At 45.1% G+C, this 26,481-nt stretch overlaps 1 protein-coding gene across 5 annotated transcripts in view; it reads right to left on the minus strand.

The window, feature by feature from the left end:
* Nucleotides 1-26,481, minus strand: part of Stab2 (stabilin 2) — a 205,696-nt gene that overhangs the window by 118,649 nt on the left and 60,566 nt on the right. For all 5 annotated transcript variants that reach the window (XM_063263071.1, XM_063263072.1, XM_039078516.2 and 2 more), the window contains 10 exons: nt 25,505-25,600; nt 22,865-22,990; nt 22,205-22,401; nt 20,597-20,730; nt 13,281-13,414; nt 11,242-11,324; nt 7,014-7,163; nt 5,517-5,657; nt 4,902-4,958; nt 4,635-4,751 (listed from right to left, as the gene is read on the minus strand). In XM_063263071.1, coding sequence (XP_063119141.1) covers nt 4,635-4,751; nt 4,902-4,958; nt 5,517-5,657; nt 7,014-7,163; nt 11,242-11,324; nt 13,281-13,414; nt 20,597-20,730; nt 22,205-22,401; nt 22,865-22,990; nt 25,505-25,600 — 1,235 coding nt within the window. The remainder of the gene's footprint in view (nt 1-4,634; nt 4,752-4,901; nt 4,959-5,516; nt 5,658-7,013; nt 7,164-11,241; nt 11,325-13,280; nt 13,415-20,596; nt 20,731-22,204; nt 22,402-22,864; nt 22,991-25,504; nt 25,601-26,481) is intronic.

The following is a 26,481-nucleotide window of genomic DNA, read 5'->3' on the forward strand; positions in this document are numbered from 1 at the left end:
CCAGTTACCAACTCTGGAAACGATGCTCTTTGGGGCCCTTGGTGGGCAGGTCACCACATGACGTGACCTTGAACATGTCAGCCCAGGGGTCTCAGCTTCTCCAAGGTTCCCAGAAACTGGGACTTTGAAGATGGAGCAGCTCTGCTTCAGGGCCTCAATTCTTGGTAGCATAGAGGATGTATCTAGAGGACATTGCTGAGAAGTCTCTAACCAGACTAGACAGTCAGTTCCTGAATGACGGGAACATGCATGTCAATGTTGGGCTGTGATCATTCTGTGCCCAGACAGGACAGAATGGGGAGCACACTAGTTACTTCCCAAGCATTTGTGCCAGCAAATTAAAGAACAAGCAAGTGTGCTAGGCAGAGCCCTTAGCTCGAGTGCAGAAGAGTGGCTAGCAATATTGGTTTAACTTCCGCAAGACCTTGAATGAGTTACTTACCTGCTGAGGCTCTATTTTCCTGAAAAATAGTAGGATTAGTATGAACTCTTCTATTGCTTTGCTTCTACCAGAAGGTTCTCTCAATGGGAGAACTCACTTCTGAAGTCGAGTTAGTGCTGGGTCCATGTCATGAGGAAGAAACGAATGAAAGGGACACAGGAGTTGATCTCTGGTCACTGCGTGCTGTAGTCCTACCTGGCTAGGGTCATTGGCACCACTCAGCATGCCAACAGAATATGTTTCTATGTGAGGTGGCCAAGAGCTTTCAGAACTCTCTTGCCCTTTTTCTTCCTAATTTCTTGTGAGTAGCATTGATTCTCCACTTAACTGAATCTAGAATCACTGGGGAGATGGATCTCAGGGCATGCCTGTCGGCGATTGTCTTGTTGATTGATTAATGTGGGAAGCCCCATCTTTTTTTTTTTTTTTTTCGGAGCTGGGGATCGAACCCAGGGCCTTGCGCTTGCTAGGCAAGCGCTCTACCGCTGAGCTAAATCCCCAACCCCGGGAAGCCCCATCTTAACTGTGGGTGGGAGCACTTCGCAGTTGTGGAGTCCTGGGAGCACACTCCCTGGTCATGGGGTTCTAGGAGCACTTCCTGGTCGTGGGGTCCCTGATTGAATGGCATGGAGAAAGGGAGACAGGCACAGCATACATTCCCCTATTGCTCCCCTCCTCTGATTACGGGTATTACATTTCCAGCTTTTTCAGACTTCTCAAGCCGCAACTCCTCAGCCACGATGAACTGTGAATTACGATTAGCTCTTTCTCCCTTTAGCTGCTTCTGTGAGAACATTTTATCACAGGAATAGGTAAAGAAACAAAGGTCCCCCCTACTGTTTTATGTAAAAATTTTTTAAAAATCTTTTGTTGCCGAAGAGGGTGTTCTCCACCCATGTGTTAATAATATGACCTTGAAGTTTGTGAGTTCGGTTCCTTTTGTTTCGGTTTTCTTCAAAAGGAATCTTAGCGTTTACAAGGCACCCCTTTAGAACCTATCACTTTTACTCTTGTCTAGTTCGGTGATGGAGCGGTACATGAACGAGGCTTGTCATCAATAGTCAGTCATGGGATGGTTTCTTTACTGAAACTTGGGTCAGTCCATGTATAGTCTTTAGGTAGTGGCTTAGTCCCTGGAAGCTCTGGTTGCTTGGCATTGTTGTTCATAAGGGGTCTCGAGCCCCTTCAAGCTCTTCCAGTTCTTTCTCTGATTCCTTCAACGGGGGTCCTATTCTCAGTTCAGTGGTTTGCTGCTGGCATTCGCCTCTGTGTTTGCTGTATTCTGGCTGTGTCTCTCCTGGCTCCTGTCGGCCTGCACTTCTTTGCTTCATCCATCTTGTCTAATTGGATGGCTGTATATGTATGGGTAACCCAATCACAGAAAAACACACATGGTATGCACTCATTGATAAGTGGCTATTAGCCCAAATGCTTGAATTACCCTAGATGCCTAGAACAAATGAAACTCAAGACGGATGATCAAAATGTGAATGCTTCACTCCTTCTTTAAAAGGGGAACAAGAATACCCTTGGCAGGGAATAGAGAGGCAAAGATTAAAACAGACACAGGGGGCTGGGGATTTAGCTCAGTGGTAGAGCGCTTACCTAGGAAGCGCAAGGCCCTGGGTTCGGTCCCCAGCTCCGAAAAAAAGAACCAAAAAAAAAAAAAAACCAGACACAGAAGGAACACCCATTCATAGGTAGCAATGAATATCCTAGTAAGAGCACCAGTGGAAGGGGAAGCCCTGGGTCCTGCTAAGACTGAACCCCCAGTGAACTAGATTGTTGTGGGGAGGGCGGCAATGTGGGGAGGATGGGGAGGGGAACACTGATAAGAAAGGGGAGGGGGGAGGGGGATGTTTGCCCGGAAACCGGGAAAGGGAATAACACTCGAAATGTATATAAGAAATACTCAAGTTAATAAAAAAATAAATAAATAAACTAATTATTAAGCTGTGTGGCTTTAATCCCCCCCCCAAAGAGAGAGAGAGAGAGAGAGAGAGAGAGAGAGAGAGAGAGAGAGAGAAAAGGACTCTGTTAAGAAACCCACACTCAGCACTTGACATGGGGCGTCTAAGGAAAGCAGTTTTTCCATGGGTACTTTCTGTCTTCTCTCAAGGCTCCTCCCTGGGGACAGTAGAATCTTGGAGAGAGAGGAACACCCTGTTGTCTGAGATATTTTAGCCCTGGAAAACGTTAGCTGTGAGGAAGAGGTGGGAGCAATTGTTCTATTCTTCACTAGAAATGGCAACAGCAAACCAGTTTTCGTTTCAGAACAAAGAACCCAGTTTTACATTCTTTGTCGACAGAAAGATTTGTTCTCGGGAGAAAAAGAAAACCACGGTCCAGGGACAGTCTCTCATGGGAGCAATGAGAGGTCTGACTGCAGAGTCTGGATGGATGGGACCCACACACTTGATTGAGAGCCAGAAGGAACCTGCTTGCCTCAAGGGCGAAAGAACTTTCTGGACAAAGGCAGAAAGCAGAGAGCTTAATTTTCTCAATTATAATTTCACTGATGTTAGCTTTCATGCATCCCATTAAGTGGCTGAAAACCTTTTTATTATCATGGTTTTAAAGGTAAAAACAGTATTAGGGTTGGCATATAATCTTAGGATTGTAATAATTTCCTAGGGGATCACCTTAAATTGAGTATGAGTTCTAAAGAGAAGTAAAACTGCTTTTCGACAACAACAAGTTTTGAGGAAATTCAAGCGTGAGCTATAATTTTAAGAAGCATCCTCCTGAAGATCCCAGGAGATCTGGTTTGTTCACTGGAAACCCTTCAAAAATCTCATATGCTGAAAATTGGTTGGCAACACGAAACATACCAATCTTTTTTTTCTTCTTTTTTTTCGGAGCTGGGGACCGACCGAACCCAGGGCCTTGTGCTTGCTAAGCAAGCGCTCTACCACTGAGCTAAATCCCCAACCCCAATTTTTATTTTAGAAAGGACTTTTGTATTTGTATTTTATGTGTACAAGTTTTTTTTTTTGTTTTGTTTTTTTGTTTTTGTTTTTTGTTTTTTTTGCCTACATGTGTGTAGTACTCTCAGAGACCAGAAGAGGGCATCAGATTCCCGGGAACTGGAGTTACTGTTAGTCTCCATGTGGGTACTGGGACGTGAACTTGGGTCCTGTGCAAGATCAAGATCAGTGCGTGTGTGTGTGTGTGTGTGTGTGTGTGTGTGTGTGTGTGTGTGTCTGTCTGTCCGTCCGTCCGTCTGTTCTCTCTGTGTGTTTTGCCCTTTAGCATTTTCAGAATGTAAGATGTCCTTGTTGGTATTCTAGCAAGGACTATATCATGAATCTGCAAGCCACAAAGGCAACATGTGTCAGCGTCACCACGGCAGTGTGGCTGGGACTGTCTGTAGGGTGGGTGTGTATCTGTGGTCTGTTGATTAATCTCATGTTAGTGACACTGGTCACTTGCTTGGGATCAGGCTCTGGAACTTGCTTGCTTGCCAAACTCCACAGGTGATTCCTGACCACACTGAAGCCTTGGAATCACTGCCTTTAAAGAACTGGGCAGGCTCCACCTCGAACATTCTGTGTCATCGGTAGCCTCGTCCCCCTGCTGAGGGGGCAGTAGAGCTTCTGGAAAGTTACAGAATAAATCTGTAGCCATCAGACTGTCCCCCAGTGTTTGTTATTGTAGTGAAACAACCATTTCCAGAGCTAGTTCGGTTTCTCTTCATATCTTGACTTTTAGGTTGGAGAGAAGAAATATCTAAGAGGATTTCGATCAAAAATGATCTTGATCTTGATATAAAGGAGCCCTCGATCCAGTCTCCAGGAGGAGCTATGACAGCACTGAAGAGCTAAGGTAGATAAGAACAAGGTCATTGAAGAGAAAAGAGAAATAATGAGAGAGAGAGAGAGAGAGAGAGAGAGAGAGAGAGAGAGAGAGAGAGAGAGAAAAGCTGGAGCATCTCACTATGACACTTGGTTCTTTGAAAATTTAGTCTAGGCCTGGCCATAAGTGGCCTCCTGAAGGTATAATTCTCTGGGTGACTTTACAGTTATAAGGAACTAAAATCTCTCTCTCTCTCTCTCTCTCTCTCTCTCTCTCTCTCTCTCTCTCGCCATTTATCATCTGCCTGTCTACTTATTTTAGTACTAAGAAGTGTCAGAATGGACAGGAGCTGAGACAGTGACGACGAGGCAGTCCATTGGTAAGTGGGATACTCTACCTCTGGAGAAAGGAGGTAGTCCAAGATGTCAGCCTTCATGTTGCTCAATGCTTCATTACTTGGAACAAAAATGGTGTATGGTCCACCTTCATCTAGGATTTGTCCAACATTGGTTTTCTGCATTTGAGAAAATAAATGTTATCCTCTTCTTCATGGAAAACAATATTTGAAGTAAGTAAGCTGTCAGAAAATATTTAAAGTTGGCCCCTCTGCTGATTTTTACGAAGGCCTTCACCACATTCTTCTGGAATGTTTGAAAGTGCATACCTCTAGCAAAGATCTGAACCTGCCATATCTTGGTTGTAGCATCGCCATGATGGTTTGCTGAAAAAAGAGAGATTTTGTTCAAAAGTCAATAAAAGTAAAGTTTGGGAAATATGAACCTTAATGTTAAGAGACATGGCCAAGTTAAGATGAAAGTGTGGGTCTGAACGAGGAATCTTGCCGACTGGTGGGCTGTAGGCAACCATTTTGATTTGACCAGTCATCCAGATCTGTGCATTCTACAGAAGTTTCTGGCCATATCAGGCAGATCAGAAAGCAGAAGTTCATTATGACTAGGACTGTCCTCCACAAAGCACAAGGAATGGATTGCTGTGACAACATGGCATCAGGAAGAATTGTCTGAGATGGTCATAAGTGATGTTTATAAAAAAATAAAACCATAAAAACTTCTCCTACCCCAGTATTGTTTCCTTTTTCTCTGAAGAAATACCCAGAGTTCTACTGAAAATTGACAACCATCCTGCTTTCTTTTAGCTTGAGACCCTCCTTGGAAAATGAAGGCTAAATTCTAGCAAATGCTTTCTTACTGGATATGATTCTCCAGGCAGCAACGAGGGTGGACACGGGTTGACCTCACTTGTCCTTGACTTGTCTCACCTGGGGGTTGCTTGCAAATGTGGGTTCTGTCTTGTCCATGGCTCTGTCCAGGATATGCACAAGCCCATTTGAAGCAACGATGTTCCCCTGGATAATTTTCACTACTTTGCTTCCATGAAGTTTGAGCTTTAGTTGATTGTCCTAAAATTACAAAATAAATAAATAAATAAATAAAAAAGAAAAAAAAGAAAGAAAAGAAAAATAAATAAATAAAATTAATATGTTGTTCTAGAAAGAAAAAGTCTGGGATTGGAAGTCAGAAGTATTGTAGCTGTGTGATTTTGGATAAATCACATGATCTTAAATGAGGGTTAAGGTGTTGGCTTGTCCCATCTTGCATGGTTTCCACTAACTTCAAACAACATAGTATGTGAAATCACTGATGAGTATCACATGATCACTGATGAGTATCACATGACCACCGATGAGTATCACATGACCACCGATGAGTATCACATGACCACCGATGAGTATCACATGACCACTGATGAGTATCACATGATCACTGATGAGTATCACATGACCACTGATGAGTATCACATGACCACCGATGAGTATCACATGCAAAGTTTGGGCAAGCCCTCCAATAAGCTGCAAGCTCCACTAGGTGTAACAGTCCAGCCGATTGTAAATACACCTCTCATTTTAATATAGTGTTCTCAGTCTGTGGGTTATGACACCTTTGGGGGTTGAATGACCCTTTCATGGGGGTCACATATCACTCATCCAATGTGGGGCAAGTGGAACCGAGTCACCAGCAGAAAAGCTGGTCAAGTTGAGCAGATGAAGGAATTCTGGCTAAGAGAACCATGACAGCTCTCCATGCTAATGAGGTATTTTGATGGGCTGGCCTGGAGGCTTTAGCCAATAAGTCTTCCTCCCTGGACAGTCTTTCCTCCAAAAAGTGCTTAATCTCTGCTGATCCACCCTGAGTGAGTTGTATGCACCTTTTTCACCAGGGATAAACAGTTTGGACAAGTAAGGACTATAACCTTCCTCAAGGACCATTATGGGGGAAAACCGTTGTTATCCAGATGAGCCACCTAAGTCTATGGCAGAAGGCACCTCCGAGTTCCTGACACTCACCCTGAGCTAAGCCTGACCCCCCCACACCCACCCCCAGCTCCAGGGTTCATCACCAGCCTGTACCCCTCCCCCTTCTTCTCCCTTCCCCCTCTCAACTCCTCATGGTTCCCAGCAGTGTCTGGGTGCTAATCTCTTGAACCCCACCTTCAGGGAGAGACAGGCTACGTAAAGCTTGCTTTAACTAATTGCTTGCTTTAATTAATTTGCCCATGATGATTTGGGTCGGTGGTCTTCCTGCTTGTATCTGTGGGATTAACAGTGGCAGCTGAGTGATGGTTGCCTTGAAAGCTAACTCGGGCCAGACCCAAATCAAACACTACAGTCCCCTTCAGAAACAGTTCACCCAAGCCCCTCTAGTCCAGGTGTTGTCATGGTATTGCTACTCGGAGTGAAATTCTGAGAACTTCTGACCTTATCTTTGTTGAAGATTTCCCCTGACTTTCCCGTCAAGGTGTAGAAGGTGTCCAAGTGATACATCTGCTCCATGCTCATTTGCCCAGCAATGATGTGGAGCTTCGCGAAGTACCGAGCAGCCTCTTTGTCCATCAAGAGCTCCTTTACCTGGGGAAAGAGCCAGCTGGGATGATATCTGAAGAAAATGAGCATTATAAGACATCTCCTGCCTCAAATGACAGGAAGCTGGAGACACCCAAGCTGGAGTGCTCTATGGGCTCTATCAGACATAGGTGACATTTCAGGGGAGCACGGGCCTTAAGGAGAGTGGGAATCTGGAGATTTCTAGTGCCCAGTGCCCTGTCAGCCACAAGGGGGATGCCACATCCCAGAACTGCCATGGTATGGAGAGGAGAGCAATGGCTTTAGGGGAGAAGGAGGGTACTCATAGAGGAATCTAGGAAAGAGGACCATCATGAAAGCTTCTCAAGGTTGTTTTTGTGTTTGTGTTCATTTTGTTTTGTTTTTGTTTTTAAATGAAAGGACAAGGTATCCCCAAGTGCTAGAATTACATGTGTGTACCACCCCAGGCTTTTAGAAGGTGAACTTACCTAACACAATTAAAGAGCAGACAGTCAAGAATAAGGAACAGGTAGAATTGAATAAAGAACAGGTAGAGTGGAATGATAATGCTTCTGAATAGTACATTTACGGGACCACATCTGCATCTTTATTACTCCACAGCCAACAATCAACAGATACAGTTTTAATGAATTTTATATAAACTTTATATATTAAAGGGGAGGACTCTCCCCCCAAATAGTGCTTAGAATATAGGCTAGTCACACTGTCCTTTTCCACAGCAGAAGAGACACAGGGCATCTCTGGAAGTCACCAGTAGCAGACTCATCGCAGATGAATGAATGGTGATGGTATATGAATTTAAAGGAGCCGTCCACATACTTTGATTGAAGGCAGCAAAAATGATCAGAAAACATATAAAAGGAGAGCCTACTTTTATACAAATTGGTAAACACTAGTTACGTTAGACCAAATAGAACACCATGTTGATGTCATCACCACGGGACACCTCTACCAGTTCTCATCCCCTCTCCATGACATCAGCTCAGAAAATAGCCGTGCACACTAAAAAGTGAAGTCCTCTTCTTGCTGCCATCACTGTTTCCATTCTTGATGATGTAAATGCACTAGTTTAAGTTTTCTATGGGGAACGAGCAGTTTTGCATTATATAAATTATATCCATCACATGACTGCGTGTTAAGAAGCATAGAGGGTACTCTTGGAAGATAGATAGCTAGAAGAAGGTGTTGTAGAGCGCTGGTAATGGTCTTGCTAGATACACACACTCTTTCATTGGGAGAAACTAAATTGAGGCGTGCATTTATTGTTTGTGTACTTTTCGTGAGGATCTTTCACCCAGAGAGGCATATTAAATAGTGTATGCATATTAAATAGTGTATGCATATTAAATAGTGTATGCATATTAAATAGTGTATGCTCTCATTCACGTGCAGACGAGAAAAGAGTTGATTTTTTTTAGAAGGAAGTAGTACCAGTGGTAGTCACTTGAGGCAAGAAAGCAAGAAAGCCAAAAAGCAAGAAAGGGGAGGAGAGTTTGAGAGCAATGAGACAATGGGAACCATAATTAAGTCAGACAAGAGGAGAAAAGTGTCTATAATTTAGGGAAACATGACATATTCTAAGAAGTGCTGAGAATACTTAGCAGCACAAAGAAATGATTAATGTTTAAGGAAATGGAAATAACAATTACCTCCAATTTGACAATTACACATTATTTATATGTGTCAGAATATAGTTCACAATGATTTCATGTGTTAATTTAAAATAAAACATATGTTTATTAAAAAGCCCACTGTTGTAGTTTGAATGAGAATGGCCCCCATAGGCTCATACACTTGAATGTTTAATTCCCAGTTAGTAGAATGTTAGGCCTTGTTGGAGGAGGTGTGGCCTTGTTGGAGGAGGTGTGGCACTGGGGGTAAGCTCTCAGGTTTTTTTTTTTTCTTTTTTCTTTTTTTTCAGATTTTGTTTTTTAAATTTATTTATTTGTATATATTTTTAAAAATGTCTAAGTGTTCTGTCTGTGTGTATATCTGCATGCCAAAAAAGGGCATTGGATTCTTTTATAGATGGTCATGAGACACCATTTGATTGCTGGGAGTTGAACTCAGGACCTCTGGAAAAGCAGTCACTGCTCCTAACCACTAAGCCGTCTCACCAGCTCCAGCTCACAGGTTTGAAAAGCCCATGTTAGGCACAGTCTTACTCTCTTTCTGCCTGCTGCCTGTGAATCCAATGTAAGTTCTCAGCTCCAGCACTATGCAAGCCTGCCACCATGCTGCCCACCATGATGGTCCTGGATGGACACACCCTCTGAAATTGTAAGCAAGCCCTCATTTAAATGTCTTCTTCTACAAGGTGCTCTGGTCATGGTGTCTCTTCACAGCAATAAAACAGTAACTAAGGAGTTGGTATCAGGTCCTGAGGTATTCCTGTGATAGGGCTGACTTTGCTGCTTATTATAGAAATATGGAAGGCTGAATTAGAAAAGAAGTTGAACACTTTAGTCAGGGCTTAATGGGTCATTCTAGAAGGAGTGTGGAAGACAGTAGAGCTGACGGCAATATGGAGTATGGGAACCAAGCTCAAGAGGGTCCAGTAGGTAGCCTAGAGACCATCCTTATGCTATTTTGGTAAAGAGTGTGGCTGCTTTTTGTCCTTGTCCAAACATTCTTCTGGAGGGTAAGTTGAAGAGTTTGGTGCTAGCAGAGGAGATTTCAAGACAGTCAAGTATTGACTGTGTCATAGAGCAATTAGTGGTCGTTCTCATGCAGATCTATGATGGAAAGGAGCAAGGGGAGCAAGGGAAAATGCAAAATGTACAGTTGGAGGAGAAAAGAAGCACCAGGAGATGCAATATTCTAGCCAAGTCCTATGTTCAAGAGGTAAGAATTTAAAGAAGACCTCATGCTGAATGCTTAGTGGAATAAAGGGAGTGGTGCCCTCAGGGCATGACCTCACCCAGCTAATCCTGCAACATGTGAAAAAGGAAAGCTTGTGCAGCAAGGGAAGCCATCAACAAACCATGCCTCATGCAAACGTAATTAGGGGAAGGCAACAGATTCCATCCAAAGTCAGCAGAAGAACTGGGTAGCTTTGCTCTGGCTTTATCAAGAAAGATACAGATGTGAAGGAGGTGTGGGGAAATCTTCCACCATGGTTAAGGAAATCCTCCAGCTGGTGGCAGGAGAGTTCTTACATGGACCCAGAGAGGCCTTTATGGGAAGCTGTGAGTGTAAAGCCGGGATTGCATTGGAGACCCCGAGGAGCTGGAGATGTTGAGCTCTGGAATAGCACCTGCCAAGAAGAGCAGCAGACCCAGCATGGAACCAGCCAAGGAAAGAGAAATGTGTTGCAGTCAACAAGGATGTAAGGTGTGGGAGATTGGAAGAGTGATCTAAGTTGGGATTTGGAGTTTTCTGTGTGCAGTGTTTCAGTCTGGCTTTTCCTCTGTCTCTTTTCCTCCCTTTCTGTGTTGGAAGTGTATGTAACTTGCCTTTTGAAACTTACAGGGGTTTTCAGTTAAGAGATTTCCTTGAGTCTCAGAAGAGACTTTGGACTTTGAAACTGTTGAGACTGTGAAGATGTTGGGGGCCTTTGAAGTTGGACTGAATGTGTTATGATAGGCTATGAACCCATAGGGACTGGGAAGTGGAATGTGGTGGTTTGAATAAGAATTTTCCCCATTGGCTCATATGTCTGGATGTTTGGCTCTCAGTTGGTAGAACTGTTTAGGAAGGATTAGGAGGTGTGGCTTTGTTGGAGGACATGTATCACTGGGGTGAGTCTTGAGGCTTCAAAAGCCTATGCCAGACCTAGTCAGTCTCTGTCTCTTTCTCTGTCTCTCTGTCTCTGTCTCTCTCTGTCTGTCTCTGTCTGTCTCTGTCTCTGTCTCTCTCTGTCTCTTTCTCTCTCTGTCTCTTTCTCTCTCTGTCTCTGTCTCTCTCTGTCTCTGTCTCTGTCTCTAACTGCTGCCTGTGGGTCAGGACTTCGTTATAATATCTCTTCACAGCAATAGAACAGTAACTAAGACACTCGTCGTCCTTGAGTGTAATAGAGATTTCTCACTTTAAATAAGATACTGCCTTATTATACTACTAGCATTTATATTGGCCCCTCAGATGGGTTATTTTAGATACTCACATCAACCCCTTTTAGCCCCTTGTCTGAGGGCAGCAGCACAGTGAAGGGTCCCAGGTTGCTCAGCGGCCAGGCATAAGTCCTGTCTTAAGAGTCCAAACACACAGAGAAAGAAAAGGTCATGTGAGTAAGAGGTTCGTGGGAAGTGAGACTGTTCCGTGTGTCCTGTGCCAGGCCTAGTCCCTTTATGCCTCTCCTCTCATTGCTCTGTGGTGTCTTGGTAAGTCGATGCTCTAAGAACACATGGTACTGTGATATGCTGGCTTCACACACTCCTAGAACTCTCTAGAAGTTTCCCAGGAGGCTTCGCTGTGGCTTTCTAGGTGCTCTGCCATGAAATAGTATGTTGCGATAATGCCTTTTGGCCGTCCCACGGATCATGTGCCCAGCTTGCTGAGCTGTCTCCTCTCCATGCCCTCCAAGGGCAGCTCAGAGGAGCCTGCAGTAGACTTACTGTTCTGTCTGTGCCCTCTTGAAAAGCAGACTGTTTGAACAAAGGACCTCACATTTTCATTCTACCCTGGGCCTTGCAGCCAGCTGGTTTCCATCCTCCAGGGAATGCTCAGACATAAGAACAGGCTCTGTGCTCTGGCACAGGAGCAAGGTCCATGGGGGAAGGTGCAAGGTAGGCAGGACTCTGTTTAGAAAAATCTCTGTGTGTGTGTGGTCTGTTCTTCAAAGGACACTGTGCCTCCTTCTGATCTCACTGAATGTCCAGAGAGTCCTTGTCTGAAGGTGGAGCTGCTGTAAGATTGCCTTCAAGCCCGAGCCATGTTTCAAGTGCTTTACTCCCCAGGAGGCCTTGTAAAGGCCTGCAGACTATCTCATAGAGGGCACAGTAAAATTTATCCAGAGAACACAGCATTGACCTGCAAGGGCAGACTTCTTTTTTTTTTTTATTAACTTGAGTGTTTCTTATATACATTTCGAGTGTTATTCCCTTTCCCGGTTTCCGGGCAAACATCCCCCTCCCCCCTCCCCTTCCTTATGGGTGTTCCCCTCCCAACCCTCCCCCCATTGCCGCCCTCCCCCCAACAGTCTAGTTCACTGGGGGTTCAGTCTTAGCAGGACCCAGGGCTTCCCCTTCCACTGGTGCTCTTACTAGGATATTCATTGCTACCTATGAGGTCAGAGTCCAGGGTCAGTCCATGTATAGTCTTTAGGTAGTGGCTTAGTCCCTGGAAGCTCTGGTTGCTTGGCATTGTTGTTCATAAGGGGTCTCAAGCCCCTTCAAGCTCTTCCAGTTCTTTCTCTGATTCCTTCAACGGGGGTCCTATTCTCAGTTCAGTGGTTTGCTGCTGGCATTCGAAGGGCAGACTTCTTCACTGCGTTTCTTCTGGGGTTTTTACCCGGCTCAGCCAATTCCAACATAAATGCTGATATTTTAAGGTTCCTGTTTGGTCAGGTCTGTTGTTGTTGTTGCTGTTGTTACGAACTCATGTTTGGTTAAGGTCTTACCCAGTACTCTGACAGACTATAATGTTTTGTCCTCCGGGGGGATGTGGGGTAATAGTTTGTGGGAGACATTTGAAAACGAATGAGCATGTTGTGTTGTTACACTGCCTAGGGCTCACAGAGGGTCTAATACTAATACAGGTTAATTAGTAGCTTCCAACTAAGGGTACACACAAGCAAGATTGGTCCAGAATTCAGATGACACCTTCCCCACTGAATGTGGCAACAACCCTGATTCTCCTTTCTTGGTTGCCCTTTAGTGATGCCCCATTCTTAGTTAACAGTTTTTCATCCTTGAAAAAACCCAGAGTGCCAAGGGAATAAGGACAGCCTTTTACATCAGTGGCTGTCTTTCTTATTGCTAGTCTGTTAATCTATGGCCATGTCACGACCCTGTCCTCTGTTTCTAGGTCTGCCTGGCAAACAGCTGTCTCCTTGGAAACAGCCGTCAGCTCCTCCCCATCACATCCGCATGGCCCGTCCCCACTAGGACTAGTCCCAAAGCATCAGCCTTGTCTGTCCCTACTTGTATCTAGCGGATGGCCTGGTCTGAAAGAGTACTGCCCTCTAGGACGGTATCTACATACCCAGGATGGAGATGAAAGAGGTCAGCTGTCCTTGCCACATCCCTCTGGGTTCAGTATTTAATTCTCTGAGTCTCTGCATGATGTTTCCATAGCAGTTCAGGCCATCGCCCACATAACCTTTCTGGCAAGTGCATCTGTAGAGGGGGTGGAATCAGATTCTCAGGGCCTTGGAGCCATGGAGGGTTGAGAGGACACAGCCCAACGCTTCGTTTCACAGAGGAGGAGCACAACATAATGAACAGGAATGGAGAGGCCAGGAGAAGGACAGTCTCTGTGAGCAGGCAAGTGCGGAACCTGGCTTAGGGTTGCCTTCCCAGATGGGCTTAGATAATACAATATGCACGCTTATAAACACTAAGTAGCTTTGTATGTTCTTTGTAGAAGCAATTTCCAAGGTGTGGTCTGGAAAGTATCCACATTGGAATTGCTTGTCATGTTTGCTACAAATGTGGACTCAAGGGCCTCAGGGGCAGAATAAGCTTCCCATGGTTAAGAATGATTGCCAGCTCCATCAGCTGTCGAATCACCTTGGAGACACATCTATGGACGTAACTGTGTGAGATTATCTTGATTAGGTTGATGGAGGAGGGTAAACCCACTTTAACCGTGGGTGGCGCCATTCACTGGACTAGGATTATGTTTTGAGCAAAAAGGAGAAGGGACAGCACAAACAAGTGCTTGTCACTCTCTGCTTCCTGTGTGCAAGCATTCATCATTCTCTGCTTCCTGTGCAAAAGTGTTCATCACTCTCTGCTTCCTGTGTACAAGTGTTTATCACTCTCTGTTTCCTGCACATAAACATCCATCACTCTCTGCTTCCTGTGCACTAGTGGTCATCACTCTCTATTTCCTGTGCACAAGCATTCATCATTCTGCTTCCTGTGCACAAGTGTACATCATCCTCTGCTTCCTGTGCACTAGTGGTCATCACTCTCTTCTTCCTGTGCACAAGCATTCATCATTCTGCTTCCTGTGCACAAGTGGTCATCACTCTCTCTGCTTTCTGCACACAAGCATTTATCTTTCTGCTTCCTGACTGCAGGTGCAGCTGCCTCAGGCTCTTGGCCTGTGGCTTTCTCACCATGATAGACTATACCTTCAAACTGTGCGCTCAAGTACATCCCTACTTTCCTAAGCTGCTTTTGTCATGGCAGTGGAAAAATTAACCAACATGCTACAAAGGCAGCCTACAGGCCATCCACCTAGAACACATAGAATATGGGCCCTCTGCTTTCTCCCTTCTGAGCTAAGACTTCTCCTTCCCCAGGGAAGCCTCCTCCCAGCCCATTTCCACATCAGGTCAATACTCCTTGCACATATTGTTGCTGGACTGTGGCCCCTTTTTGTAATGTTTTCCTGCTCGATCTGGTTATGTGATAAATATCCTCATTGGAGAGGAAAGACTTTGAGTGCCTTTGTTCTGTGCTCACTCCAGAATGTAGAACAGGGCCAGATCTCACAATAAATAAGAACTGAGTCAAATACATATATTCCAGAAGCCAGAGAAGTGATAGAAATTTAATGCAGTCATTCAGAGGCAAAGAGGTGTGAGCCTCAGCTGACAAATGTCTAATAACTTGCTCTCGAGGGGCTGCCCGGAAAGCAGCGATTGACGGCATTTGGCAACCTTGGCAGTTTCTCATTGTATCTTGGCTAATTTCAAACTACTAACATGCTGTCAACAAGTCTGGGAAATTGCTGAAAATTTAACATTCAGCTCTGAATCGGGGGTGCTGGCGGCTGCCCGCGCTGTTTTCTGAGTCGACAGCTGAAACTGTGAAAGTGTGAAGGAAGGGGACGTGGATGAAGATCTGGAAATAACTGGGAAACCAAACACGGGGAAGGGGAAGAACCTTCCAGAGAGGAGATCTAAGGGAGCTGCAGAGGTATAGCTCAGTTCCCAGCATAGCACAGAGGTGATGTGTTTTGGGCTGAATCCCAGAGAGTAACTATATGCTCATGAACTCAGCTGTGTATAGATACCACCTCTTGGGAAACAGATCCATTTTCAAGTTGTGGGACAAAGCTCCCAGAGCCCTGTTGCCTGGACCACAGCAGTGATCCTTTTACTGTTTTATTTTTCTTTTTCCCCCTCTGTTCTCCAGTCCACCGTCACTGAGCCTCAAAAGGATTTCCTCTGAAGAGAAGCCTGTTAGCAGCATGTTCCGACACCCCTGATTCCTTTCCCCTAGAGAATAACATGCAAAACTTGGGTACCTGCTGCCCACCACAAACCCCAGAAACATTAAACTGATACATGTTTTAAATAGCCTCTCACCATGTAGTCCAGGCAAGCCTCAAATTCTCAATCCCCCTGCCTCGGATTTCTGAATTCTGGTATAAAGTTATGCGATACCTCACTATGCTTCTTTTAAAAAGGCATTATGGTTGGGTTTCCTGTTTTTTCCTCTTGGAAGTTATCTGATTGGTAAGTACCACACCACACTAACTGAGACCTGAGGGCTAATTGAGGATCGTAACTCTCTGTAGTGATTCAGTCCTCACTGTGGAGATTTAAAGTCTCAGTACAAACCACACAGGCTTAACCTGAAGACTCTTGCCAGGTCTCTGAAGATGTTTCTCCCTACAAATCCTTACGAGGCCAACAGCCTGTTTCTTGTGAAGCGAGAATCCTGTTTTAATGGCTTCGGTGTCAAGGAATGTGGGAGACACGAATGTTTTTTAAGTTTTACCTTAAACCTCAGGCCAAAGTCCACATCTTTCTGTGACTTGAATAGCCTCCATTTTCCCGTGGTGCATTCTGCACCTTGCCTCCCTGGTGAATAGGCTTTTTTTATGTTTTATTTTTCTGATTGACTATAAACATCTTGCACTGTCGCATTAGAAGCACACGTAGCCATTTGGATTCTGGGTTATTGGTTGGCATTAGTGACTATGGATGCTGTGTGGACTGAGCTAGTGTAGGTCTCCAGGAGACGTACATCACTTCCTTCATTTCTTCAGTCCCTTCACTGATTCATGTGTTGCTCTGAGCTCTCATTCATCCCATTGGTTTAGCCAGTGACAGATGTTAACGGACAAGGTGAATATGATGTAATTGTATTCAAGTTGGACATAGAAATCAGTAGCAATGGTTATAACTAATATTTATTGATAACTCCTAGGCCAGGCATTAGGCCCTGTAGAATCTCACTTAACACAACCACTATGCTAGATGAGATCTATAATTAACCTTATTAAATTGCTTTTAAGCGTCTAAACTTTATGTGTGCTTGTGTAAGTGTCTTTCTGTGTGTCTGTGGGTGTGTGCACTTGAGGGAAGTGTCTGAAGATGCCAGAGATGTCAGGTGTTCTGGAGCTGGAGTTATGGGTAGCTGTGAGCTTTTGGACATGTGTGCTGGGAACCGAATTTGGGTCCTCTGCAAAAGCACCATGGGGCAGTCATTGCCAATCCATCCCTCCAGCCCCATTTTGCACAGTTTACATATTCATTTACACAGGAGGGGTTATATATCTCACTGGAGATCACACAGCCTCTAGGTATGCATCACAGAGCTGGTCCATAAATACTGGAGAAGTGTCTCAGGAGCTCTGGGGAATGATTGTAGTGGAGGATACAGGGCTGCCCCGGCAGAGGAGGTACACCAGACGAGCATCAAAGGACCTGGGTATGTCCAGCTCACATAAGCAGGTGTGCCATACAACTGGAGGCTGTTCTAAGTGGAAGAGAAGGAGGCTTGCAGTTGAGAACATCACGACACAGAGCCGTGTTTGAGACTGATGGACTGTCCTTACAGTCTCATGTTGAAGTCCTAGTTTCCAGAGTGCTATGCTAGGAACTGGGGACATGTTAGGTTGTAAGGTAGAGCCTCACCAATTGGATTAACACTTAGGAAAGGGACCCGGGAGCCCATGCTAGCCCCCTTTCTACTGTACAAGGACGTAATGAGCAAGAAGGACCTGACCGTTGATCCAGAATCTCTCTTACATTCACTGTTGTTTGTGATACTCATGTGTGGTTAGAATGGGTGAGTGGTTGAACCCATGTTTAAGACTCCCCTTCCCAATTGGGTAGCCTTCTGTGACTACCAGTATTGGTTTGAGATTCTGAAAAAAAATGCCTTGTTGAGATGTCAGCTTAAGAAATTCTTGGGGTTGGGGATTTAGCTCAGTGGTAGAGCGCTTGCCTAGCAAGTGCAAGGCCCTGGGTTTGGTCCCCAGCTCAAAAAAAATTCTTTGATTCAGACCAACTATTGTATGTTGCCCAGAGGCCAGTGGCTTCATCTTTTAGCAATTTCACCTAGCCAGACTTTCTATCTGGGCCTCTTTGATGTGAAGATTATTAATGTCGTGGTTTGAATATACTTGGCCCAGGGAGTGGCACTATTTGGAGGTGTGGCCTTGTTGGAGGAAGTGTGTCACTGTGGAGGTAGGCTTGAAGACCTTTGTCCCAGCTGCCTGGAAGCCAGTCTTCTCCTGTTTGCCTTTGGGACAAGATGTCCCAGCTCCTCCTGCACCATTCCTAATTGGAAGCTGCCATGCTCCTGTTATGATGATAATGGACTGAACCTCTGAACCTGTAAACCAGCCCCTTAAATGCTATCCTTATAAGAGTTGCCTTGGTCACAGTGTCTCTTCACATCAGAAAAAACCCTAAGTAAGACAATTTGTTTTCCTGTGGAGGAGGAGGAAGAAGAGAAAGGGAAGGTCTATACATGACATATATAGTCCTAAAACTTGTTCTACTGAACACCCTAGACACCAGTTTGGATGAAGAATTCATTGTTCTGTTATTCTGCTTTCATCTTTATAATCTTTCTGAGCATGAAGGAGAGAGATTATATAAGGACGGCTACTCAGACTTCCTAGTGGGGTGGTAAAATGAGCGTGCTGTTTTATTTATCTCTCTTCTTCCTCAGACTTTGAGGAAGAGGTGTACATATATTCACATGTGTCTTGGGGGCTCCTCTCATGGTTGTGTTAGTTAGTGTGTGTTTTTTTTTCTGTGTAAGGTTCTGCTGAAGGGAAGATGAAGGTAATTTCGTTTGGTTCTCATGACAGTTCTGATTGGAGGGACAGTTTTCCCCACTTCATGGCTTAAGAACCATTAATTCATGGAAGTTAAGTGGTGGAGTTAGGATGAAGGGGGATCCTAATACCCAAGCCTGGCATTCCATCCACATCTAGTATATTTGTCTCTAGGGAGTGTGAAGATTCTTAAATGCATGTGGGGAAAAGATGTGCACACTGAAGACCCAGTTATGAAGGATTAAGCCTGAGCTTATTCTGTGTCACTCATAGGCTTCTGAAGTGGCTGGAAGCAAAACACCATTTTATGATGGCCTAATTCAATGTAATCATGATTTCGAGCTCACAAAGGAGACAGGATTCCTTCACAAAGACTGATGACCATGAAAACTAAGTGGTGCAGAGGTGATCTGAGAGTTGAAGGATATATATTTTCTGGCTTCTGTTCTATCCCTGATGAAAACGCAATACTCTGCTCAGAGTTTGCACAGAAATATTTTCTCATGTCATTGTCACTGCAGCTATATGGAGCAGACATCATTTTACTCTGTGCACAGGCAGGTAGGATAATGCCCTGTTTCCAAAGGCCTGCTCTGGATAGGCATCAGAGCCATGATTTAACCATCCAACCAACCAACCAACCAACCAACCAACCAACCAAATAAACAACCAACCAACCAACAACCAACCAACCAACAACCAACCAAATAAACAACCAACCAACCAACAACCAACTAACCAACAACCAACCAACCAACCAACCAACCAAATAAACAACCAACCAACCAACAACCAACCAACCAACAACCAACCAACCAACAACCAACCAAATAAACAACCAACCAACCAACAACCAACTAACCAACAACCAACCAACCAACCAACCAACCAAATAAACAACCAACCAACCAACAACCAACCAACCAACAACCAACCAACCAACAACCAACCAACCAACAACCAACCAACAACCAACCAACAACCAACCAACCAACAACCAACCAACCAACAACCAACCAACCAACCAACAACCAACAACCAACCAACCAACAACCAACCAACAACCAACCAACAACCAACCAGCAACCAACCAACCAACAACCAACCAGCAACCAACCAACCAACAACCAACCAACAACCAACCAACCAACAACCAACCAACAACCAACCAATCAATCAACCAACCAAATAAACAACCAACCAACCAACAACCAACCAACCAACAACCAACCAACCAACAACCAACCAAATAAACAACCAACCAACCAACAACCAACTAACCAACAACCAACCAACCAACCAACCAACCAACCAAATAAACAACCAACCAACCAACAACCAACCAACCAACAACCAACCAACCAACAACCAACCAACCAACAACCAACCAACAACCAACCAACAACCAACCAACCAACAACCAACCAACCAACAACCAACCAACCAACCAACAACCAACAACCAACCAACCAACAACCAACCAACAACCAACCAACAACCAACCAGCAACCAACCAACCAACAACCAACCAGCAACCAACCAACCAACAACCAACCAACAACCAACCAACCAACAACCAACCAACAACCAACCAATCAATCAACTCCTTCTCCCCCTCTCCCTCTGTCCCTCCCTCCCTACCTCTCCTGTCTGTGTGTGTGTGCCTGTGTGTGTGTGCCTGTGAGTGTGTGTGTGTGTGTGTGTGTGTTTGTCCTTCTTTCTTTAAGACAGGGTCTCATTAAGTCACCCTGACTGCCTTTGAATATTCTATATAGATAATGCTCTCACTTAAACACAGCCTGCCTCTGACTATCAAGTGCTGGCATTAAAGGTGTGGGTCACCATGTCCAGTGTAACCTCAGGTCTTAAAACTCTACTTAGCATTCCCTTCCCATAGTGAGAGTTACCCCTGCCTCAGGAATTTGCACACAAGTGTTTTCTTCCCTTATGGTAAACTTCTTCTGAAACTTGGTAAAACTCTTCTGAAACATTTCATGCTTATTCACTTTTCCAAGTCTTATTCTGTATCATTTACAAGCACTGTCGCATAAATGTTCCCTTTTGGTTCTGTTTGCTTAAGCTGTAGTATCAGGCTAAGCTGATGTTGAGTATTCTCATAATCATCATGAAGGAAATGCCTATTGACTCACTCATTGAATAAACAGGTCTACGGAACAATTACTATGCTCCTTGATGCTACTACCTAGAATGGAGTGGATACAGGGCTGATTGGGAAATGCTTTCTCTCCTTCAAGGAACTTACCACGCTGACTGGTTCCCACTTTCATCATCTTGGAAACATCTAGTGAGACTGAGAGAAGACTTACTTGGTTTTGCCTGGTGAGACTGTGCTGCAGTTTGCATTCTTATGACATGGGTTGTTCGATTCACAGATATCCGTCATACTGCACCCCACTCCAGGTACAAAATTGCGGTAATGTTCTTTACACTCGCAGTGGGACTTTTAGAGATTGAGAGAGAAAACCAAATTGGACCCAAGTTAGTCTCATCAGATGATAATGTTTAATCTGTATATATATATTCTCCACAAAAGCTAACACTAGCAAGACAATGGGGGCTTACACAAAGCACTCGTCAAAATTTCTAGAGATTGAAATGGTGGTTGTATGTCTTCTGTATGAGAAAGCCTATATCTCTTGTATGTAAAATTTGGATGTTTGGGTTTTTTATTTCCTGAATCTTAGCCCCATACATAATTTCCTTTAAATGACTTATTAGGTCAATACAGGTTGGCATGTAGATGGCAGGCACTACTCCTCTAGAATATGGTTTTCAGTGGTGAAAGAACTTAGAGAAACTTCGCATTGTCACAAGAAGAGAATAGAACTACTAGAGGTCAGGAATCTGGGCAGTGTACCTAAGCCAACCAAGAACGATGCAATTCAAAATATGCACAACACCAAGGTTAAAAGTCATGCTGGGAGGTGATGCAATGTCCTGCTTCTCTGTGTAAAGCAGGGGCTTCCTACACCTTCAAAGCCTGCCTTGGGGGCCATTTTTAAAGATAGGAAGAGTGCTTTAATTCTCATTTCCAAGTTCTGACACTCATGGCCTAACATGGATCTTCCCACAGAGGCCTGCATACTGAGAAAGAGTTTTTAGTCCCTTGAATGTTTATGCAAACCTTGCTCAGAAGTTGATATGGAGACTATTGTATGATACATTTACTCCTCAGAGGGCAGGTACTGCAGATTCTCTGCAGAATTCGAACATTCCAACCAGGGGAACCCTGAGGGCTTGGGCTACTCATTGAAAATTTTCTTCATCCTGGGCAGCAATTCCATATATGAACATGACGCGTGGGCATGGCCACAGCCAGCATCTATTAAATACTTGATAGACAAAAGTCTGACAGGGGACAGGGCTCATCTGACTCATCTCCTCAGTAAAGTTCTCTAGGCCAGAACAACTTTCTGCAGTCAAGGTTATAACACAATTCAGTGTCTCACCCAGGATACCCTCAGTTCCTACAGCTTGGTGCTGCTGACTTTTGCTCAGTCCCCATTCTTTTGGGCTTCTGGGGTCCCCTTAATCTAAAAAGACATTACCAAGAACGGAGAAGTGAAGGCAGACTGCATTCATATGAGTTTGGCTGAACTAGTCTAATTTTGAATTCTGTCCATATTTTGTCAGTCACCCCATGGGGCAGGGTTAAGAGAGGTCACAGGGCAGTTAAGTTTTGACTCGGGGGGGGGGGGCGGGCAGGGAGACTGTGAGTTTAGAGGGTACATAGGGTGGGGAAGCCCTGTGATCAAGCCCTGAGGCCAACCAGGACGGCGTAGCGCGGAAGACCAAACTGCGCATGTGAGTCGGAAACAGGAAGACCCGAAAGCCACACATGCCCAGTGGTCTGGGTTATTTGAGCACTTTCCCCAGCGCTCTGGACACCCCAGGTCCATGTGTTCTTAGCTTACCTGTCCAGGCCCGTCGTATTTGCACACTGTAGACTCTGGAGGGCACTTTCCATAGTTCGTTTGGCAGGGGTCCACTGGCAGACACACTTGACCATCTCCTTGGTAGCCTTTTTGGCATATGCAACTGTGCCGATTTGGTCCCAGGTAGGAACAACTTGCGTGAGGGTGGCAGATGGTTTTTAAACATGGGTTGATGGCTTGAGAGACAACGAGGCATGATATAGGTGGTTAGAGTTCTCGGAGATGAGAGAGAGAGAGAGAGAGAGAGAGAGAGAGAGAGAGAGAGAGAGAGGGAGGGAGGGAGGGAGGGAGGGAGGGAGGGGAGGGGAGGGGAGGGGAGGGGAGGGGAGGGGAGGGGAGGGGAGGGGAGGGGAGGGACAGAGATCACCAGAGAACTGTGGCTCACGTGATCACGGACACAAAGGCAGTTAGCTGTGTAGTGTTCAGATAGAAACACATGCTTTCATTCCATCTGACCACCCTGCTCTACCAAACTGATTCACAAACGAATGCCAGAAATTGTAATAACCGCATACCATGTTGATTTAATCTCTACATGTGCTTGAGACAGAAGGGGATTGTCATGCTTCCAAGACTAAGCCTTTGACCCTTGAATTTTGCATATCACACAGAAACACAAACAGTGTGGGATCTACTCACGCCTGCAGTTATGGCCGTCCCCTTCGTAATTGGGAAGGCATTTGCACTGAAGTTTAGTTTCATCTTTGCTGGAAGGTGAACATCTGGAGTTTTCTGGGCAGAGCAAGGTTGCACACTCCGGGATGGCTGCACAGGAAGTTTATTGAAGTACTTCTGTTAGTAGGATGGCTGGTTATGAAAGTCCTTTATTAAAGACTTTTATTAAAAGTTTTAAGGCCTATGACAATAATTATTAAAATATAGCACACATAAGGTAAAAACTAATTGCGATTTTTTTTTTTTGAGGAAGGATCTTGTGGAACCAACTCAGGCTGTCTTTAACCGTGCTGTGTAGTCTTATTCCTTTGAAATGGGGTCTCTCACTGAGCCCAGGGCTAGGCTTGTAGCCAGTAAGCCTCAGAGATCCTCCTGTCTTTGGGTCCTATGGTGCTGGGGTTCTATGTACACAAGCCACACCCGGTTCTGGGTGCTTGAACTCAGGTCCTTGTGCTGACACAGCAAGTACTCTGAGACGCTGAGTCATCTCCCCAGCCCTGGAACTTACTTTTAACCACAGCAACCACTGAAAGGGCAGCTATGCAAAGATATCGTGTCCTGGAAAACATGTAGCATGATCTCATATGAAATTATGAACTGATCCAGGCTAACGGGTCTCATGGCATTGGACAGGTGCATCTTTCCAGTCTTCATGTTTCTCCCAATAACTTAAATAATCTAAAAGTAGCTCATGGCTTTGATGTGGTATCCTGCTTTATGGCTTGAGAATCATAACGTTAAACCATTGAGGGTTTTTTTTCGTGTGTGTGTGTGTGTGTGTGTGTGTGTGTGTTTATTTTCATGTAGAAGTTGGTGTTAACTTAGTTAGTTTTTATCCAAGTTCAACATTCAGGTTATTCCCAACTTGTCTATAAATTCTTATCTAACCCTTCTCAGCCCTTCTTCAGGATAAATTCCTAGAACTGGGGCCACAGCACTGCACTGTAAGTCTGTGTTACAGTGTGGTAGGCGCCTCCCCCTTAGCTGGTAGGAATCCACACCTTTACTGTCATCCCTATTTTCCCATAGTCATGATCCATTTGCAAATGGAGAATTAGAACAGGCAAGAAATCAAAACCAAACAAAAGCACCCTCTGGAGCTGCCACCTGACTTCCGCCTGGCTTTGAGTGTGTTAGCGCAGTTACTTGTGCCTTCCTGCCCTGTGGTTGTTGCTACTTTTTACTTCCCATTCTGGGCATTAGCTGCTCCTAGGTCTATTTTTAAAAATAGTCTGGACATTAACAAAAGCGCATCTGCCATGAGAATTGCAACTTTACCCAGTCTTTGTTTATCTTTTGCTTTGACTACATTTCACTTGGAAGCAAAATTGTCAGCCCTTTTGTGGGAGGCTCTATGGACTGGGTCCCTCCCTTACTGAGAAGGTCTGCTCCTAGGTGTATTGGGTAGTGATGGGTGGTGTGGGGTGGACCTGGGCTAGCTGAGGCCACAAGGAGGACAGCCCACCCACCGGCTGTTAGTGTGGGCTGGTAGTTCATAGGGCTGTGTCCTCTGTGGAGAAGACAGAGGCTGGTCTAGGTACTTGCCATGTCCACAGTACATATACACACACAGTCTGTCCTGGGGCTGGGGATTTAGCTCAGTGGTAGAGCGCTTACCTAGGAAGCACAAGGCCCTGGGTTCGGTCCCCAGCTCCGAAAAAAAGAACCAAAAAAACAAAACAAAACAAAACAAAACAAAAAAAAACAGTCTGTCCTGTGTGGAATTCCAAACTGTTTTAATTTCTATTTTTTTTATTCCATCGGAGACTCTAATCCAGAGGATGGGTTGTGTGAGCCTAGCGTCATAGGCTAAATATGACCACTTTGATTATTTTTTAAAAACATCTCAGCTTCTAATTCACCCGGTGGAAACTACTTTGCCATTGGCCAAGCTAGGACTGGACTAAGTCTGTACCAGGGAAGGACAAAAGGGTGTTTCCCTTTTCTAGAAAGAATTAAGGTTTGCTTTAGAGGTCGCCGCCAGTACAGTGTAGCAAGCAGGAATGGCTCTGGGCTGCAGGGCAGAGAGCTCAGTGGGGCCTCTCTGTTGAGGTGGTCCACAGGGCTAAGTGGGAGGTCTGCCCCCACAGTGCACCCGGAGTGCACCATTGTTCTCGTCTTTACCTTCAGCAACCCTCATTTCACCCAGGCCTGCTTTTCCTTCATCTTCTGACCGGACCTAGTATCATAGACTGGATAATTTCCCATGGGTCCCAGTGCTTTGGCTCCCACTTCTATTTCTCATCACTGTGCCCTTGGGTAAGTCACATGGTTTTGGAGACTCTGTTTCTGTGGTCTGTGTTTGTTAATGAGTTCTTACAACTGAGACGATACTTTGTCTCCTTTATGGACTGTCTGACTGCTGTGGCCCCTCTCTTGCTCCCACACGTCCTCCATGTCATCTCCCTGTCCGCCTCCCTACAACACAGCTCTAGCACCCTCCCTTTTCTCTTCTCTTTAGCTCTTACAATGTTGGCTTGGTTTTCAGCTCCCTCTTACAAAACATTTGACAGTCCATCACCCCCAGTGGAGCCCCCAGTAACACACGGAAAAGAGAAACACATCTCTTTGCTCTGGTGTAGCAGTGAAGAAACAGTCACTTACGCTTGTCGCACTTGGGACCCCTGTATGCAGACAAGCACTCACAGGTTCCGTCACCGTTGAGCCCGCTGTTGCACACACCGTGGACACAGCTGCAGACTGTGGGCAGAAAACGAGGGTCGGTTATCTCCCGATAGATACTCCTACAGATCCTGGAAGGGTAACAGTCTCAGACAGCCCTTCTGAGACTCTTCCTCTGCACGATGAGCTGGAGGAAAACCCCAGTGAACCTAGTTTAAATCCTGGCTTCATTTTTCTTTTATCTGAGTGGGGATTTTCAGTGTGTAAGGTAGATTCCTAGGTTAATTGAGTGTTCAGTAAGGAACCGGATCTGGAGCTTGCTTGGAATTACATGGGCACTGGCATTCTCTTTTCTGCTGAGCTGTTGGCTACACCTTAGGGTAGTCTGACAGCAGAATTAACTTGCTTTCTTGGTATAAAGAAGAGAGCTTCCCCACCCCTCACCTTCACCCTGACACTGTCCCTATTGCTGGCTGATATCTCTGTAAGCGAATCTTCTTGTGTGTTGAGGACAGTGCAAGGATTAGAAATGTAACACAACGGGGGTCAGAAAGGCTAGGCCCTATTTTCCGCTCAAAACAGACGGCTTCTCAGCCCAGTGACAGGTCATGAATGACAAATGAAGGGCCTTTCGTGCAAATGGTCAGTGCTTCCTCGCCCAGCTGGTGGCTCGTCTGTTACATGGTTCACTCTCAAGCCAGCCAGCAGCGCACTGAAGCCAAGACTCCCACAGAGCCCTGTGTATGAGGTTTCTGTTGCTGCTGTAACAAACCGTCCTGAAGAGGAGCCAGGCACGGTCCAAAATGCATTCGACGGTTCTGGAGGACAAAACGTCCCATTCGATTAAAATCAAAGTCCGTGGTAAGGATGTTTTGGATTCATGACCCTTTTCTCCACTTTAAGGTGAAGTACCAAGTTCTTCTCACACCGCTGCCTCTAGTTACCACCCGCCCCCCTCC

Source organism: Rattus norvegicus, chromosome 7 (assembly GCF_036323735.1).
Source record: "Rattus norvegicus strain BN/NHsdMcwi chromosome 7, GRCr8, whole genome shotgun sequence".
In the NCBI taxonomy this organism is placed as follows: domain Eukaryota; kingdom Metazoa; phylum Chordata; class Mammalia; order Rodentia; family Muridae; genus Rattus; species Rattus norvegicus.